Source organism: Trachurus japonicus, chromosome 12, assembly GCF_045865225.1.
Source record: "Trachurus japonicus isolate A0001 chromosome 12, Traja_1.0".
Taxonomy (NCBI): domain Eukaryota; kingdom Metazoa; phylum Chordata; class Actinopteri; order Carangiformes; family Carangidae; genus Trachurus; species Trachurus japonicus.
The window spans coordinates 5,649,243-5,668,585 of NC_140918.1; the positions used below are offsets into that span (position 1 = coordinate 5,649,243).

A 19,343-nucleotide genomic window follows, 5' to 3' on the forward strand; every position below is an offset into this window, starting at 1 on the left:
GGTTCGTTACCTTTAATTGTCGGTGCAAGCTATTTTTAGAACGGCGGAGCAGAGCGGCGAACTGCTCAGAGCTACGCTACGGAGGCTAATGGGATTTCTTGGTTTCCCTCATCAAACTCATCAAATACACAATCCAACAACTCCACAACGCTCTGGTGGACAAGTTGTGACCTGCACATTCACCATGCTATGAGATAATAACAGAACGTTACCAGACAGAGTTGTTTTAGAGGCAAATACAGAGACTGCTTGATGAAAAACTGTCCTCGACGGGAACGCGCATCAGCGGTTTTGCATGAATTTACCTCTAAAACAACTCTGTCTGGTAACGTTCTGTTATTATCTCATAGCGTGGTGAATGTGCAGGTCACAACTTGTCCACCAGAGCGTTGTGGAGTTGTTGGATTGTGTATTTGATGAGTTTGATGAGGGAAACCAAGAAATCCCATGAGCCTCTGTAGCGTAGCTCTGAGCAGCTCACGGCTCTGCTCCGCCGTTCTAAAAATAGCTTGCACCGACAATTAAAGGTAACGAACCAACTGCTATGAATAGGGATTATGACAATGGGCCAATTTGCCCATAAATAAGATAAAATAACATCCATAAGATCACTCTGGCCTGACGCAGGCAAATTATGACCCCGTTGGCTGGCCTCCCGGTTTTCATGAGCACCACAGTAATCTGATTACTGTAGGATTTAGATTACACATCCAAGGGGAACATCATAACCCCATTGTTCCTTCTATAACACACACACACACACACACACGCACACACACACTTAATATCTGAGAAAAACTCAAGTCAAGTTTCAAACTTTGGGCTTTTATTTTGTACAAAAACAAGCACAGGCTCTGCCTCCTCCGTTCCCGAGCAGGAAACAAAATACAGTTTACATCTTCAAATGTCGTGTTAGCACTGAGCGCGGACGCAGGAGGTTTGGTCATCACACTAACAACCAATCAGAGAGAGAGGAAAACACAAGAGACTTTTACATTATAAAACAAAAACAGGAAGCAGATTTTCAATGAGCTGCAGAGGGAAATAAAAACTATAGATACGGTTGTTTATGTACAGTCACTGTTAATAACCATGAAAACAAAAATAAATAAACTACCTGGACCAAGCTCAGATTTAAACTTCAAAATAAAAGTGGCTAAAAAAAAATAAAAAAAAGAAGACTTGAAACTAATATGAAAGATTTACAGGAAACTGTCCATCCTTTCACAATAAAACAAGCAATGATTGGAGGAAGATCTTAAAATGGTTGTTATGACAACGACTCAGGGTCACAACCCTCGAGCTGACCTCTGGACTAAAACACTGAAACATCAAACACGTGTTTTCTTCACGTGTGGAGCAGAAACGTGTGACAGGCGTGTGTGTCTGTGGCGATGATGTCACAGCGTCGTCAAAGTAAGAGTTTGCAAACTCACCAGGTTTTTATTTTATCCACATAAAAACTGATGACGTCATCAAGTAGCTCATTTTTGTTTTCTTAATTTTCAACACAAACAGGAAGTCGGCCAAAACGGCTGCCGACCGTCGTCATAGAAACCTCCCTGCAGGCCGACAGGAAGTGACATCATCAGATCACCTGCGGTAACGGCCCCTCTCCTTGTCCCTCTCTCTCTCTCTGTCTCTGTCCCTCGCCCGCTCTCTGTCTCTCTCGCGCCGCGGTCCGCCGCGCTCGCGCTCCCGCTGCCGTTCGCGCTCGCGGCGGCTGCTCACCACCGCCTGCGTCCGCCGCAGGAAGTCGTCCACGCGCATGTCGTAGTCGTGCTGCATGATGGGGAAAAAAAACACACCAGAGAAGAAATCAGATCAACTGCTCATCTGTGCAACACTTTCACGTTCACACTGTTTATAATATTATTCTGTTATTGGAAATAACCCTTTATATTCCTGAAACATTTTGGGTCAGTGTATCTTTTGGTCATTGGATTTTCTTTTGATGAATGGGAATTAAAAAACAAAAAATGACTGGTTTATTGGATTTTCATTTTGAAATACACAAAATAAAATTGAAACACAAAGCATTCTTCTTTTTGAGTATCAAAGAACAATTAACTAAAATTTAAAAACAGTTTGATTTTCATGTTCTGTTTCATGTAACAAAAACGTCTAGTGATTTTATCCTCACGTCCGTACGTTGGGGACTCAGGCTTCTGCCATTTTCATCTTAAAATCTCCTTTCTGCCCCCACTTTCATCTGATATGCGTACAGATTTCTGTAGATGTCAGGCCTTGTTTTGCTGTCTGAAATCCTATCTAGAGTAGATTTTGGCCTACAGAACCACAGACACAGGTACCATAGTGCTTATTGGCGCTCTTGCTTTGAAGATGACAACATCTGGTGTCAAAATATGAAAAAAAGAAAGTGTTTTTGGTCTTAATTTGTTTCTGTTGACTGCTGATTTTATTTTTTGTTGTGACAAAGAACACGAAAATCAAACTGTTTTTAAAATTTAGTTAATTGCTCTTTGACACTCAAAAACAAGAACACTTTGTGTTTCAATTTAATTTTTTGTATTTCAAAACGAAAATAGAATAAACCGCTGATTTTTGTTTTTTAATTCCCATTCATCTAAAGAAAATCCAATGACCAAAAGATACACTGACCATTTTGGTACATAACGATTCATGTATCATCCGTTCTTTTGATTTTCACTTGGCATCAAAAATCAAAAAAAGAAGAAAGTGACTTGTCATTTTGGTATTTGTTCTTTAATCTAACACAAAAAGACGAAAAATGCCTGGTTTTTCATGTTTTCAAATTTAGGTTCAGATCAAAAACACGAAATGGAAAAACGGGCCAAAGGACTGAATTTGATTTTGATATTCGCAAAGTCCCGCCCCCCTTGGTTACTAAATATGGAGTTTTCAGCACTGATTTCAAAGGGAATATCAGCAAATGTCTGGAAAATGAAAGCTTGACAGACATAGGAACAGTAACCAAGGGGGCGGGGCTTAGCGAATGATCGATTAAATATCAAAATAAAATTCAGGCCTGTGGCTCATGTTTCCATTTTGTATTTTTTGATCTGAGCCTAAAATTGAAACATGAAAAACCAGGTATTTTTCGTTTTATTGTGTTACGACAGGAGTATTTAGGGCCACATTGAGAAAATCATAGACTTCAAGAATAAAGTCGTAAATTTACTCCAAATCAAATCAAATATACTTTATTTGTCCCGGTGGGGAAATTTGTCTTGGGCAAGTGGCGTCGTATCAGCTGCTTTGTACTTGTAATACATACATACACAATACATACAAGTTTCAAACAACTTTACAAGAATAAAGTTATTAAAATATTTTGACTTTATTCTTGTAAATTTATGACTTTATTTTCGAGGTCTGTGAACATTTTTCTTCTCAATGTGGCCCTAATACTCGAATACCTAACGAATACCAAAATAACCACTATTTTTTTCACTTTTTGACATTTGATCGCCGATTGAAAATGGAAAGAACGAATGATACACGGATTCATTACATGTTTGTCTCAAATCGATTTTATATCTCTATATTTACATATTCTTCTACTGTTTTTTTTTACCTTGTATGTTACAAATGCTGCTGTAATTAATAAACAGTCTTATGTCTCATCGCAAAGATCTGATCAGACCGGACTGATCCATAACAGAAGCAGTGGAACTGACCGGGCTGGAGGTGAAGGCGCGGTGCTGCGGCGCTCTCTGCTTGTCCCTGAAGCGCGGCGGCGGAGCCTCATGCGGCGGCAGCGGCGGGTGGTGGTGGTGGTGGTAGGCCTGGTGGGGGGGCGGGGGCGGGTGGCTGTGGTGGTAGTAGGGGGGGTGGTGCGGGGGCGGCTGCTCCACGCCGGGGTACGCCGCCTGAAAATGCACATTTTAATGTCAGATGGTATAAATCTAACAGACAAAAAAAAATGCACCAATAGACATAATATGAGGATAAATTACAACTCCAGCAGCTAAATTCAACATTTTAAAACATAAGGTGGAACATCAAGCAGTAGATACTGTGTCATAAACAAAATAAAGGAAGTTTCATTTGAGATTAAACATTTAATTTACCCTGTTAATCGGGTTATCTCCAAATTTAAAGATGTTTATGTGAACTGTACTTTCTGTAAAAGCAGGAGGTAGAAAATATTTGTCACCTTTTCATACGAATGTTGTAATATTAACTTGTTTTGGGTAGAAGTTGGACATTTGTTTGAAACTTTATTAAGAGGTATAAAGCTTAAACTTAGAAAAAGAAGATATAATTCTCCTATATGATAAAAGATAATATTTTCTTTCTTTTATTGTTGTTTTATCTCTCTTCTTTTTTTGTCATGTTCTTTTAATGATCGTTTTTTAATTGTGAAGCACTGCAATAATTCTATCAAATGTGGTATACAAATAAAGTTATTATCATTATTATTAAATGTAAATGGTCCCAAAAAATAAAAAAAATAAATCTCTGTATGAGTATTTGAAACGATAACCCCTATCCCTTTCAATATACTTTTACATTCAATTGTATAAATAAATGTATATAGCCTCTATGTATATATTTTGTTTGTTTTTTTGTGGTTCCTTTGTTGTGGATATAAAATAAATAAATAAAAAACTTGACCGATCAGGACAGAGGATCAATAACGGAGACGTACCAGCGTCTGCCAGGGAGCCGGAGGCCCCACGCTGTGGTGATAATCCCTCATGTAGTCGTTGTAGGACTGAAACACAACAGGTCGACGCAGGTGAACAAACCCGATGCCACCGAGTTATTATTATTATTATAGAAAATAACATTGTTAACACGTTCAGGACTCACCCCGTTGAGAAAAACATCTCGTCTGACGCTGGAGAACCGTCTGAAAACAGAAACATTAAACGTCGTCTATAAAATTACTCTCATGATGTTATCAATAAAGTTTTCCAAACCTAAAACTGAAAGAACAGGAAGTGTCTGACTGTGAAACTTTTATTGTGAAGTTTCAGATGCTGAACTCGTTATTAATTATTTTCCGCCCACTTCAGGTGAGTCATGCAGCGGCGGCGTGTCTCACCTGTCCACCGGCTGGTTCCGCAGGTCCTGGATGAAACCTAAAAACAAAATCAGATTTGTCCGTTAATTAGACGAATCGCCGACAAAATGAGAAACGTCCAGAATCCGGTCGACACAAAAACAATCGATAAATCAACCAACCAACCAATCACTGTGTGGAAACAAAAACCAACACAATTGTCAAATAAACATCAGTAAAAAAAAAATTATATAACAACAAAAAACCCCTGTTAATAAAGTTACATTCAAACTTTGTCTTTGTAAATAAAGTTTTAGTCCTGCCTGCTCGCTGGCTGAAGTCCGGGGGGCCGTCGGCGCGCGGCCGCTTCCTGCCGTGGAGGTCGTACTCTTCAGGTCGACGCCTACGTGAACAAGTCAACAAGTAAGACACACACATGCGCACAAATACACACACACGCGCACACACATACATACATACAAATACACACACACACACACACACTGAAACACACTCGGGTCAAAGGTCAATATACTCAGGCTCCGCCTTCCTGCTCATCTACCAATCAGATGCTCCGCTGTCCTCCAGTCAGGGGGTCGAGGCCGTTGGGGGTCTGTGTGTGTGTTTGAATATGTGTACATGTGTTTGTATGCGTGTGTATGTGTTTCTATATGTGCATATGTGTTTGTATGCGTGTGTATGTGTTTCTATATGTGCATATGTGTTTGTATTTTGTATGTGTATATGTGTTTGTATTTTGTATATGTGTTTCTATATGTGCATATGTGTTTGTATTTTGTATGTGTATATGTGTTTGTATTTTGTATATGTGTTTCTATATGTGCATATGTGTTTGTATTTTGTATGTGTGTATATGTGTTTGTATGCGTGTGTATGTGTTTCTATATGTGCATATGTGTTTGTATTTTGTATGTGTTTGTATGCATGTATATGTGTTTCTATATGTGCATATGTGTTTGTATTTTGTATGTGTGTATATGTGTTTGTATGCGTGTGTATGTGTTTCTATATGTGCATATGTGTTTGTATTTGGTATGTGTTTGTATGCATGTACCGGTATATGTGTTTCTATATGTGCATATGTGTTTGTATTTTGTATGCGTGTATGTGTTTCTATATGTACATATGTGTTTGTATTTTGTATGTGTATATGTGTTTGTATGCGTGTATATGCGTTTCTATATGTGCATATGTGTTTGTATTTTGTGTGTTTGTATATGTGCACATGTGTTTGTGTGCGTATGTGTTTGTATGTGTGCACATGTGTTTGTATATGTGCATATGTGTTTGTATGTGTGTATGTTTGCGTGTGTATGTGTGCACATGTGTGTACATGTGTTTGTATGTGTGCACATGTGTTTGTGTGTACATGTTTGTATATGCGTTTCTATATGTGCATATGTGTTTGTATGTGCGCACATATGCATTTGTGTGTATATGCCTTTGTTTGTGTTTGTATATGTGTGCACATGTGTTTGTATATGTGTGCACATGTGTTTGGATATGTGTGCACATGTGTTTGTATATGTGTGCACATGTGTTTGTGTATGTGTGCACATGTGTTTGTATATGTGTGCACATGTGTTTGTGGGTCTGAGTCGACCTGATGACGTCACCGTTTGACAGAAATTTCTTTGACAAACTTCAGTCCAGACACACAACAGTTGTAAAAAAACAACAAAAAAAAACAAAAAACAAAGAACCTCAAAGAACAACATACCGCTTCGTTGTAAATGTGGGAGGGGCTGTTTGTTTGTTTGTTTGTTTGTCAACAACACTTTATAAAAACAGTTTTTTCTCCTCAGTCCATGTTAAAGGCCTTTCTTTCTTTCTTTCTTTTTCTTTTTTGTTTTTTTAAACCCACGTATTTTGAAAGAAGGGTGGAGGGGGGTGATGATGATGATGATGATGGTGGTGCAGTCCTGTCAATCAAAAAAACACAAAGCCCCGCCCCCAACTCTCATCCCAAGCCCCGCCCCCTCCAGACCAGCCACAGTCCTCGAGACAGAGCGTGTCGCTGAGTCGACTCCTCCTCCTCCTCTTCTCCTCCACTCACACACACATCAGTTCATAAGAGCGACATATACACACACACACCTTAACACCCGCCCCTCAGTCCTGATTCAGCGTGTGTGTGTGTGTGTTTACTGTGGGGAGGGGGGAGGAGGAGGTGGGAGTGGGGTGGGTAACAACTGTCCTTCATTGGAGGGGGGGGGTCCTCGATTTTCAGTTCAAAAGGATTTTTCTTTCTTTCTTTTTTTTTTTTTTTTAATTAGTCCATCTTTGTACGTTTGTTTACCTTATTTAAAACCCAGTGAGGAAGCCCCGCCCCCTCAGACACATCACACCCTCTCATTGGATACAGTCCAGAGGCCCCGCCCCCCCCTCTGATCATCGACCAACCTGCATCATCACCTCGTCAAAAGAAACCAAGAACATAGTCCAGCCGGGAGCTCAGTCCCTCACCTCCTCTTTCTCTTTCTCTTTCTCTCTCTCTCCTGTTAAGTTCTACCTCGCTCGCTCGCCCCTCCCCCCTTCCGTCAGTCCAGCCAGTGACGCTCGTCCTCTCTGCTTTTATTCTGAAAGGTCAGCCACAGTCCAGCTAAAAGCCAAAACATTTAGTTTTACTCCCCACGAAGTACGAAACTCCTGCAAAGAGAAAAAGCTTAAGGAGTAAATTCAGCAACAACAAACTTCTTCTCTCTGCCGCCGCCGCCGCCGACTTCGTTACTAAACCGTTAATGAATCAATGAGCTGAAACTCGACCACAGACAAGAATTTAAGACTTAAACTTGGTTAACGACGTCGCCGCCTCGGGGCGTTAACTTCCTGCCTGACGTTTAAGACTTCGAGAGCGAGGTAGGTGTCGCTCCGCTGGAAAACGATTTAACCACAGAACCGGCAAACCGCTAGCTACGGATAGCTAGCCACCGGCTAAAGGCGGCGGCCGTCCCCGTTGTCCGGCAGCAGGTGGCGCCGTCATGGCCGCAGGAGGAGAAGAAGAAGAACAGGAAGCGGGAGGAGGAGCTTGGTGATTGGCTAACCTTCCCGGCTCGCGTTGTGGCGGTCGGCCTCGGGGCCGCGGCTCTGACGGCGTCCGGCGCTTGTGACGAACGCGGCGAGCCACTTGGTGGACGTCCACGCTCTCGTCCAATGGGAAGAGGGCGCAGAGCTGAGCGCCGACGTCCGGTTGGATCTCCTGAAACAGAGACGACGGAGGTTTAAACAAACTGGTTTGAACCAGCTGTTGCCCTGCTGGGTGAAGGAAGGAAGGAAGGAAGGAAGGAAGGAAGGAAGGAAGGAAGGAAAGAAAGAAAGATAGATTGAGGGAACAGATTCATTCAAGGAAGGAAGAAGGGAAATAAGGAAGGAAGGAAGGAAGGAAGAAAGGACAAAGGGAAAGGTGGGAGGAAACAAGGAAGAGGAAATGGAAAGAAAGATAGATGGAGGGAGGGAACAGATTCATTCAAGGAAGGAAGAAGGGAAAGAAGGAAGGAAGGAAAGGAAAAAGGAAGGAAGGAAGGAAGGATAGATGAGGAGGGAACAGATTCATTCAAGGAAGGAAGAAGGGAAATAAGGAAGGAAGGAAGGAAGGAAGGAAGAAAGGACAAAGGGAAAGGTGGGAGGAAACAAGGAAGAGGAAATGGAAAGAAAGATAGATGGAGGGAGGGAACAGATTCATTCAAGGAAGGAAGAAGGGAAAGAAGGAAGGAAGGAAAGGAAAAAGGAAGGAAGGAAGGAAGGATAGATGAGGAGGGAACAGATTAATTCAAGGAAGGAAGAAGGGAAGGAAGGAAGGAAGGACAAAGGGAATGGTGGGAGGAAAGAAGGAAAAGGAAGGAAAGATAGATGGAGGGAGGGAGGAACAGATTAATTCAAGGAAGGAAGAAGGGAAAGAAGGAAGGAAGGAAAGGAAAAAGGAAGGAAGGAAGGATAGATGGGGAGGGAACAGATTCATTCAAGGAAGGAAGAAGGGAAGGAGGGAAGGAAGGAAGGAAGGAAGGAAGGAAGGAAGAAAGGACAAAGGGAAAGGTGGGAGGAAACAAGGAAGAGGAAATGGAAAGAAAGATAGATGGAGGGAGGGAACAGATTCATTCAAGGAAGGAAGAAGGGAAGGAAGGAAGGAAGGAAGGAAAGGAAAAAGGAAGGAAGGAAAGATAGATGAGGGAGGGAACAGATTCATTCAAGGAAGGAAGAAGGGAAAGGAAAAAGGAAGGAAGGAAAGATAGATGAAGGGAGGGAACAGATTCATTCAAGGAAGGAACAAGGGAAGGAAGGAAGGAAGGAAGGAAGGAAGGAAGGAAGGAAGAAGGAAGGAAGGAAGGAAAAATAGATGGAGGGACAGAACAGATTCATTCAAGGAAGGAAGAAGGAAGGATGGAGGAAGGGAAAGAAGGAAGAAAGGACAAAGGGAAAGGTGGGAGGAAAGAAGGAAGAGGAAAAGGAAGGAAAGATAGATGGAGGGAGGGAGGGAGGAACAGATTCATTCAAGGAAGGAAGAAGGGAAAGAAGGAAGGAAGGAAAGGAAAAAGGAAGGAAGGAAAGATAGATGGAGATAGGGAACAGATTCATTCAAGGAAGGAAGAAGGAAGGATGGAAGAAGGGAAAGAAGGAAGAAAGGACAAAGGGAAAGGTGGGGGGAAAGAAGGAAGGGGAAAAGGAAGGAAAGATAGATGGAGGGAGGGAACAGATTCATTCAAGGAAGGAAGAAGGGAAAGAAGGAAGGAAGGAAGGAAGGATAGATGGGGAGGGAACAGATTCATTCAAGGAAGGAAGAAGGGAAAGAAGGAAGGAAAGGAAAAAGGAAGGAAGGAAGGAAGGAAAGATAGATTGAGGAACAGATTCATTCAAGGAAGGAAGAAGGGAAAGAAGAAAGGAAGGAAAGGAAAAAGGAAGGATAGATGGAGGGAGGAACAGATTCATTCAAAGGAAGGAAGGACAAAGGGAAAGGTGAGAGGAGAAGGAAGAATAGATGGAGGGAGGGAACAGATTCATTCAAGGAAGGAAGAAGGGAAGGAAGGAAAGATAGAGGGAGGGAGGAACAGATTCATTCAAGGAAGGAAGAAGGGAAAGAAGAAAGGAAGGAAGGAAAGGAAAAAGGAAGGAAAAATAGATGGGAGGGAACAGATTCATTCAAAGAAGGAAGAAGGGAAGGAAGGAAGGAAGGAAGGAAGGACAAAGGGAAAGGTGGGAGGAAAAGGAAGGAAAGATAGATGGAGGGAGGGAACAGATTCATTCAAGGAAGGAAGGAAGGAAGGAAGGAAGGATGGAGGAAGGGAACAGGAGGGTTGAACAGAAGAAGAGAAGCTGAGCTCACCTGTCCGTCTCGTCCGATCTTCACCGGCTTGTGTTCGTTCCAGGGGTTCGACAGATGAGCCGTCTTCGTGAAAGGAAGTTCCCTCCTGCCAACGACAAACAGCTGAGAGTCAGAACAGAAACCAGAGGACACGACGCTCTCGCTACAGACGAACGATCCTCTGGCCTCAACGCAGCCGGCTTCCCCAGCATGTGGTGATGGCGGCGGCCATCTTGCCTCGTCTGTTCAGGCGAGGATATCTGTCTCGCTTGTCACTACCCGATTTGCGACGCTACCCGATCTGTGACAAAACTCCGCCATCTTGGACAGCTGCCTACGGCAACTCCACTTGGACAAACTTCATTTGGGCGCTGCCCGATTTGCGTACATGCTTAAAGTTCTGTGAATTTAAAATACGGTACTGTGAAAATGATTAAAAAATAAAATAAAATAAAAACCGCGGAGGTCCGTCATAAGACAGCCGCGGCAGACTCGTTTATTCAGTGAGTGTTGTGGTAGTTGTGATTGTTTGTGGTTGTCATGGTGATGAGGCCGGCGAGAAAAGAGGACAGTAAACATTAAAAGTCCGCCTGTGTTCCTGTTTTCTGAGCATCAAGATCCAGACCACCACAACCAACCCTCAATTTACATTATTAATAAAGTATTTAAAAAAATAAATAAAAAATAAACCGTCTCTGGCGACGCACATAGGGCAGTGATCCTAAGTCAATTCAACTAAGTTTGTCCAAGTGGAGTTGCCGTACGTGGCTGTCACAAATCGGGTAGCGTTGCAAATCGGGTAGTGACATCGCTCTCTTTTCTCGATCCTCTTGTCTCGGGAGTGAATGGGAGTGGACGGATCTTAGGCTGTTCACATCCTTCAAAATCGCTTTTTTTTTTTTCCACAGACAACGTCAGATGTCTTCAAACAGAACACCAAGGGGTTTGTTCACCTCAAGCAAGCCGACGTGTTTGTAAACGGAGAGCTAATAGACCGAATCGCCTTGTTGTTTACATTCTACTTCCGGGTAGAAAACCAGCACGTAATTTGAATGAGATCAATAGTAACAAACGAGAGTTTAGCTATATATATCATATTTTTCACGCCCTATCACCGTTTAGACAAATCTGAAATTATTGAAGAAACATTACTATTTCTGTGTGTGTTTTGTGTTGCTATGTGTTGGATTTATTCAGTTTGGGGGAATCACGGTGTCTAGAAAGCATCAGTGGCTCAGCTGACAGGGACAGCTAACGGTAGCTAAGCAAACGGCGGTAGCTAAGCTAACATCTGGACGTCAGCTGTTAAAACCCTCCCGTTGTCGGACACGACATGAAACTACTCCAGTTAGCTCAATCATGTTGTAACTCAGATATCCGCTGGAGAAAATATTTTTTCATGGACCGTTTGAGTCACTGAGTTATTAAAGTTAAACAGGTAGCTAACGGTTAGCCCAGCTAATCTCTGATAACTATGACTAATTACAAAAATGTGCACACGTAAATAGTAATGTTTGTCCAATCATTGGTTTTATAAACTTTACAAACATCAGATTAGTCTAAACGGCGATATAGTGACATGAAAAAGTAGATATATATAGCAAAACTCTCGTCCGTCACTATTGTTCGAATGCTGGTCTTCTACCCGGAAGTAGTTGTAAACAACAAGGCAGATTCGTCCTATACGAAGTCGCGCGTGAGAGTCAAGTTGACCGTCTCACTATGTTAACAGGTCGTCTGAAGCTCCCGTTTGTTTGATCAACAAAGGACTCAGAACCACAACGTCTTCGTAGCGGTAACAGTAGGTCTGGATATTGTTTATTCTGACTGTAAATATAGTGAGCCGTCAACTTGACCCCCGTGCGAGACTTTGTAGTACAGCTCCGTTTACAAACATGTCGGTTTGCTGGAAGTGAACAAACCCCTCGGTGTGTGTCTGAAGCCATCTGATGCTGTCTGTGGAAAAAGGCGTTTTTGAGGGATATAAACAGCCTAAAATCTTCAGATTCCTTCATTTAGACCTAAAATATTAGGAAACTAGAGCCCGGGTTGAATTTGACCGGAATTGTCCTTTAAGAAGGAATTATGAAGTGCTCAGCTGTGATGGAAACGGCCTAAACCGAGTTGAGTCAAACTGTAACTGTAAAGTAAAAAGGCAGAAGGTTCAGGATCCTCCTGGTCCTCGTGTTACGATCCTGTTCGAAGCTTTACGAGACAAACTGTTGTTGTAGAAACGGACGAAATACAAAAACAAACGTGCAGGACGACCAGGAGGACGGAGGGGCTCTAAACACACCGTTACATCCCAAAAGACCTGAGGTGATCTGAGCTGCAACTGGATCCTCAACTAAACTGGGTAACGTAATCCTAGACGAATAACCAAGTCCAGTTGCGTTGGATTTAAATTTCTTTGGGGATTAACGATGACCTGGACAAATAAGAATATTCACAGGCTAATAAACTGGACAAAGTGGCTCCATAATGTTCAAAAAATCTTCAAACAAACAAAGGAGCGCTTCGTGGGCTCGTTGTTTAAAAAGAGGTGTTCTTTGGAAAGGGATCAATGATGTGAGAAAACAAAAGAAAAATTCCAAGGCACTCTCTTACCTAGTTTTTAATTGTCACGTTGACCATGCCATAATTTAATAAAGGCATTTTATAGGTAAGAGAGTGCCTTGGAATTTTTCTTTTGTTTTCTCACTGGCTCCATAATGTGTTTACCTGCACAGCCAGTCGATTTTAAAGACTCCACCCAGCATCTTGGCGTTCATGCCGGCCGGAAGAACCCAGTGGATCGGTGACCCGCCGTGATGAGACTCTGAAGCCAGTCGAGCAAAACCTGCAGACGAAGCAGACGCGACCAAAGATTTAAAAAACAAAAGAAAACAAAACATTTGGATTAAACTTCAAAAGTGAACGCCTGTTGAAGTTTTCCGACCTTGGAATTTCCCGCTCTCCCTCACGGAGAAGACGAGGACGACGCTTCTGGCCGAGCGGAAAGCTGCGTTCAGCTTCTTCTCGTTCACCGGCAGCGTCGACCACACGCCCTGAGGATCGACACAGAGAGAGGCGTTAGTTACGGCGTCGTCAAGAGGAAAACGACGTCACTACACCGATGACACACGTGAGTTAACGAACCTTGGCTTTGGCCAGCGAGACGTTTTCATGATTGTTGCTCTTGATGAGGAAGAAGCGAGCGTCTCTCAGGATGTAGCGCAGCTTACTGGTCGGATCTGCAGGGACACGAGGGGGGGAGGTGTAATCTGATTACTTCCAACATTCATAAAAAGACATATAAAATGGATTCTCAGATTAACAATGGGATGTGAACACAGCGTCCTTACTCTCCATTCCTTTGCGAACGGCGCGGACCGACGACGACAGCTTCTCCTGTTTCTTCTCTGAACCTTTCAAAATAAAAGCACAGAAAAACTTTATTTTTTACAAGTTTTCAGTAAAATATTTTTTTTTAAAAATACGCTTATTTGTCATTTTACGGCTGCAAATCGTTAATTTAAATGTAATTAAAAACGACTTTAACGGTATCTTTTGGTTTTATCTTTTTGTCGTCATGGTTACCTGAAGCCTCTGAGGCGGAGCCAGAGCGGGCTGACTCACCGTCGTCTGAAAAACTGACGGAGGAGGCGGAGCGCGAGTCGCCGGCCTCGCTCCGGGTGTCGTAGTCGTTACCCTCGGCGCCGCCGCGTCGCTCGTACTCCTCCTCTTCCTCCTCCTCTTCGTCTTTCTCTCCCTCCTCTTCTTCCTCCTCCTCCTCTTCCTCTTCTTCCTCCTCCATTCCCTCCTCCTCTTCCTCTTCCTCCTCCTCCTGATCCTCCTCTTCCTCCTCCTCGTCCTCTACATGGGAGCCGGCGGGGGAGGAGCTGCCCGACCCCTGGTCCGAGCCGTACTCTGCTCCCGCCTCGTCCTCTGATTGGTTGTCTTCTTGGTGCAGGGGGGGGGTCGGTCGCCGGTCGTCACGCCGCAACTTCTGAAGACAAACAGGAAATTAATGAATGAATGAATTTAAGGAGAATTTAAACCTCAAGACTTATTGATACTAAACGAAGCGTCACAACTTCTTATTTATTTATCTATCTATCTATCCATATTTAAAGGGATAGTTTAACATTTTGGCAAATTTGCCCATTGCCATAATCCCTATAGTCATAGCAGTAGGTTCGTTACCTTTATTTGTCGGTGCAAGCTATTTTTAGAACGGCGGAGCAGAGCCGTGAGCTGCTCAGAGCTACGCTACGGAGGCTCATGGGATTTCTTGGTTTCCCTCATCAAACTCATCAAATACACAATCCAACAACTCCAAAACGCTCTGGTGGACAAGTTGTCTGGTAACGTTCTGTTATTATCTCATAGCGTGGTGAATGTGCAGGTCACAACTTGTCCACCAGAGCGTTTTGGAGTTTTTGGATTGTGTATTTGATGAGTTTGATGAGGGGAAACCAAGAAATCCCATGAGCCTCCGTAGCGTAGCTCTGAGCAGCTCGCGGCTCTGCTCCGCCGTTCTAAAAACAGCTTGCACCGACAATTAAAGGTAACGAACCTACTGCTATGACTATAGGGATTATGGCAATGGGCCAATATGCCAAATTGTTGAACTATCCCTTTTAATTCTGCGCATATCCATTTGCATAATATTGATTTATTTTTCTCTGAGATTATTGTGATTTTATTGGAGCAACTATCTGATATTCTCTGAACATTCCTGTTCATAAACTTCATTGAAAAAAACAAAACAAATTAATGTGATTGGCTGATAACACAGACTATTGTAGGTATTGATCAATACCTGACTCAGAGGCTCCGGGCCTCTCTGCGATTCCCGGCGCCGGGCTTCTTCTCCTCCTCCTCCGCGGCTCCTGGTCGGCTCCCTGGTGCTTCGCCGTCCCTTTCTGTCGTCGTAGTACTCGTGTCTGTAGCTGGTGGGGGCGTGGCGGCCGCGGGGACTCGACACCGTCTTCTTCGATGATGAGGAGGAGGAGGACGGCGGCGGCGGACCGGGGGCTCTCTTATTGGAGGAGGATGACGATCTGGAGGGGGCGTGGCTCGACGAGGGGCGGAGCCTCTTCAGATCGTGGCTGTCGGATCGCTCGCTCTTCCTCTTTGTTCCTGACGGACGAGAGGGTTTAAGATGTGACACGGGGAACAGAAAGTTGTTCACATCATCCACTGGTGTCAGAGGAGGCGTGGACAGAATAAACGGTAGAGAAAATACACCAGTTTGGATTTTTCTGGCTGGACAAGTGTCATCACCAGTGTTATAACAAGCATCATAATCAGTTCTGTGATTAAAGGGATAGTTCACCCAAAATTCAAATTTCACTCATCTACTCAACCTCATGTCGACTAAGGGCTGGGAGAAGTTTCAGAGTCCTCCGTTCCTTCTCTGAGTTACGGGGGGGTCCGCGCAGCAGTATTTGTCCATATAATGGTTGTGAATGGATACCACTTTTCTTTGTCCAAAAAGACACACCAAAAAACATCCAAATACCTCCATACTGCTCGTATGTAATGTCCCTCTTGTATTGAAGCCCCAACATGAGAAACTGTTCCGCCGGTCAGAGCAAATCACGCGAGATTTGCACTGACACAGGAAGAGCAGTGAACCGAGACACTGGGAGCTTCCGCTACAAACAAGCTTGAAACATAGACTTATTTCATTTTTTTCTCAACAATTTCTCATGTCGGGGCTTCAATACAAGAGGGACATTACAGACGAGCAGTGTGGAGGTATTTGGATGTTTTTTGTTGTGTCTTTTAGGACGAAGAAAAGTGGTATCCATTCACAACCGTTATATGGACAAATACTGCTGCACGGAGCCCCGCTGTAACTCAGAGAAGCCACGGAGGACTCCCTCCTCCTTCTCCCAGCCCTTAGTCGACATGAGGGTGAGTAGATAATGAGTGAAATTTTAATTTTAGGTGAACTATATTACTATATTATATTATTATTATTATTATTATTAATATGTATATTACTATAATATACTATATTACTTTAGTGGTCACCGCCGTACCTTTCTTGTCGCTGACGTCCCGCTCGCTCTCAGGGTTGTAGAGCTCATCGTCCTGGTCGGGGGCTTCGGTCAGAAGATCTTCCAGCACGTTCAGTTCTCCATCTGAAACAACACAGAGAGGCGTTTCATTTCTCCGTGTGCTGGGTCAGAGGTCAAACTCTGACCCTTAACTCTTTGGTTTTTGTGTGTGGGGGGGGGGGGGGTGTGCCGTCTCTGGCAGTCGAGCAAGTAAAGGTTAAAGGTGTTGTTGTTGTTGTTGTGTTACTACAGATTGTGTCACATGATCCTCACATGCCTGTAACTGGCTGAATTATGTCACTTCCTGCGTCCAACCAACTAATTAAACCTCAAAAAACACAGTTTAATTTGCTGCTACTGATGCTGTTCTTTACTAGTGACTCTCAGAGATGGCAAAAGTACCCAGATTCTGTACTTGAGTGGAAGTAAAAGTACCTGTGTAAAAAATGACTTTGGTAAAAGTGAAAGTACTGATCCAAATATCTACTCAAGTAAAAGTAAAAAGTACAGGCTCTGAAATTTACTCAAAAGTATTATTAAAAGTAAAAAGTATTTCTATTGCACGATTCACTGCAAAGCTAATAACCACATGATAACTGATCTGGAATCCATTTCATCAATGTTATTGTTTGAACAAACATTAAGTTTACCTGCCAGACACAAGATGTATCCTAAAGTACTTCACTATGGTCAATGGTAGGCGTTTGTATTGTACAAATGAGAAAAGAGAGCGAGCTGACGACCCGGCAGCGTGATATGACATCCCCGACCCCGCTGAGGAGGAACTAAGGACTCAGCTTGAGTCGAGCTGTAATTTTATTTGCCGTAAAATTATTTTGCCGCGGAAACCCTGATAAAAAAAAGTAATGAGCCTTTTGGGGAAATGTAAGGAGTAGAAAGTACTGATATTTGCGTTAAAAATGTACTGCATAAAAGTAAAAAGTTGTCAGAAAAATAAATACTTCTAAAAGTACAAAGTACCTGAAAATTCTACTTAAGTACAGTAACAAAGTATTTATATATAAGATAAGATAAGATAAACCACGCTATGAAATAATAATGTAACATCATGTAACATTACTACACATGAAGCAAATACTCAGAACTACTTGAGCTTCTGAAATCCCTCCGCCCAGCAGCCGTGTCTGGGAAGTAGTTCCGGCTGAATTTCCCTCTAAAACAACTCTGTCTGGTAACGTTCTGTTATTATCTCATAGTGTGGTGAATGTGCAGGTCACAACTTGTCCACCAGAGCGTTGTGGAGTTGTTGGATTGTGTATTTGATGAGTTTGATGAGGGACAGACGAGGGACCTGTACCGTTCACCTCCATTGTGTTCGCTGAGCAGCTCACGTCTCTGCCCCGCCGATCTCAAAACAACATGCACCGATGATTAAAGGTAAATGAACCTACTGCTATGATTATAGGGGTTATGGTGAAAGAAGAATCTGACTAAATGTTGGACTATCCCTTTAATATAACCTATGTGGAAAAATTCATGGACGAATTTTCATTTAAACTAAAGTGTTGAAATGTTCAAGGCTCCAAATCCACATTTATAAGATTTTGTAAGATGGAATAAAACTATATCACACAACAAACCACTCTGTTGATTGATTGATTAATTAATTAATTAACTAATTAATCAAAACCAATCACAGCGCGGATCGATGAGCACAGCAGGAGGCGTTAGCCGCGGCTAACTAGCGTAATCAACGGGAGCGCACGCGCTAGCCGTCCTCTGACCGATGACGTCAACTAGTCGCCGATCAATAACTAACGTGTTGGGCCATAACTGATCAATGAGCCCATCGATTACCGTCCACCGTGTGTGAACGGGCCCGGTATCAACAGAACAAAAGATGCTAACAGCTAACGGCTAACTGCTAACTGCGGCTACAAAAAGAAGAAGCACGCTCGCGCCGCCCCTCACCTTTGTCCTCGCGCCGGTCGGCCGCCATCACCGCCGCTGTGACGTAGCTACCGATGTACCTGCGGGTGAAGCCGCTTTTAGTTCAGATCGAAGAAGAAACAACGACACAAAAGAGAAAAAAAGGGGGGAAAAATGTGGAGTTGCAGCAGCTGAAAGAGCAAATGGCGGCGACGGTCTGTTGCAGGTCTGTTGTTAAAGCTGCTGCTGCTTCTTCTAGTGTCCGAGCTCAACTTCCGGTCTAGTTGCCGCCACCTGCTGACCTGGGGTTTGTTTACAATCTTTTTCTTCTTTTTTTTTCGGTTTATTGAACATGTCAAGAATAAAACAAAAACAAAACAAAAATAAATAAAAACATAAAAGCAATACTAGAATAATTTAAAAATAATGAACCAAAATCTTCTGTAGCTATCATCAACACATGTTAAAGCAGAAGTAAGCGGAATTTTTGTGTTAATATAAGTCTTAAATAGTTATATCTTCCGACAACAATCACTTCTATAGAGTGTTTGGTCCGAAACACGGGTCTGTCGGTCACTCTGCTCTGCTGTAAGCCGAGGAGAAAACTTTCCTTGTATCCTACAACCTTTATCCAATGAGGAGAGAGAACGACATAAAGGGGCGGTCCTCTCTGTGTGTGCAGCCAAGGGATGCGCGTGAATGTGGTGACGTAGGGACGAGGGCGGGGACTGCTAACTCCATCGGCTGACAAGAAGTTAGCCAAAACCACCGGATCGCTTACTTCTGTTTTAATAATTGTCATCTCAAAAGAAGATACCTGTCAAGTTCAAAAGGTGTAAGAAGTTGAGAGCTTTTCTAGTCCTACCCCCTTGTAAATAGATAGATAGATAGATAGATAGATAGATAGATAGATAGATAGATAGATAGATAGATAGATAGATGTACAACAAAGTACGAGTGCAGTTAACAATAGATATACAATATACAATCAAACAGGAGCCAGGGGGAGTTTTCAAATAAAGATATTGAATAATGACAAATAGGCGTATAAAGTTTTAGCAGCTTTATTTGTTGTTAGAGTCAGATATATAGT

General features: G+C 42.9%; 1 protein-coding gene across 3 annotated transcripts; it reads right to left on the reverse strand.

The window, feature by feature from the left end:
- Nucleotides 1–804: 804 nt before the first annotated feature.
- Nucleotides 805–18,504, reverse strand: ythdc1 (YTH N6-methyladenosine RNA binding protein C1). 3 transcript variants are annotated; one of them, XM_085792721.1, is made up of 16 exons: nt 18,293–18,504; nt 16,343–16,444; nt 15,115–15,434; nt 13,890–14,295; nt 13,655–13,717; nt 13,449–13,543; nt 13,249–13,357; nt 13,032–13,149; nt 10,332–10,416; nt 8,059–8,213; nt 5,317–5,396; nt 5,036–5,072; nt 4,801–4,840; nt 4,637–4,702; nt 3,663–3,854; nt 805–1,782 (listed from the first exon to the last, which is right to left on the reverse strand). In XM_085792721.1, exons 1-16 carry the CDS (start codon nt 18,318–18,320, stop codon nt 1,594–1,596), a joined length of 2,085 nt encoding a protein of 694 aa, XP_085648847.1. In that variant the 5' UTR covers nt 18,321–18,504; the 3' UTR covers nt 805–1,593. The 3 variants fall into 3 exon arrangements, with proteins under 3 accessions (XP_085648847.1, XP_085648848.1, XP_085648846.1); XM_085792722.1 differs by having other exon boundaries at nt 13,929–14,298; XM_085792720.1 differs by having other exon boundaries at nt 13,890–14,298.
- Between the last annotated feature and the right edge of the window lie 839 nt (nt 18,505–19,343).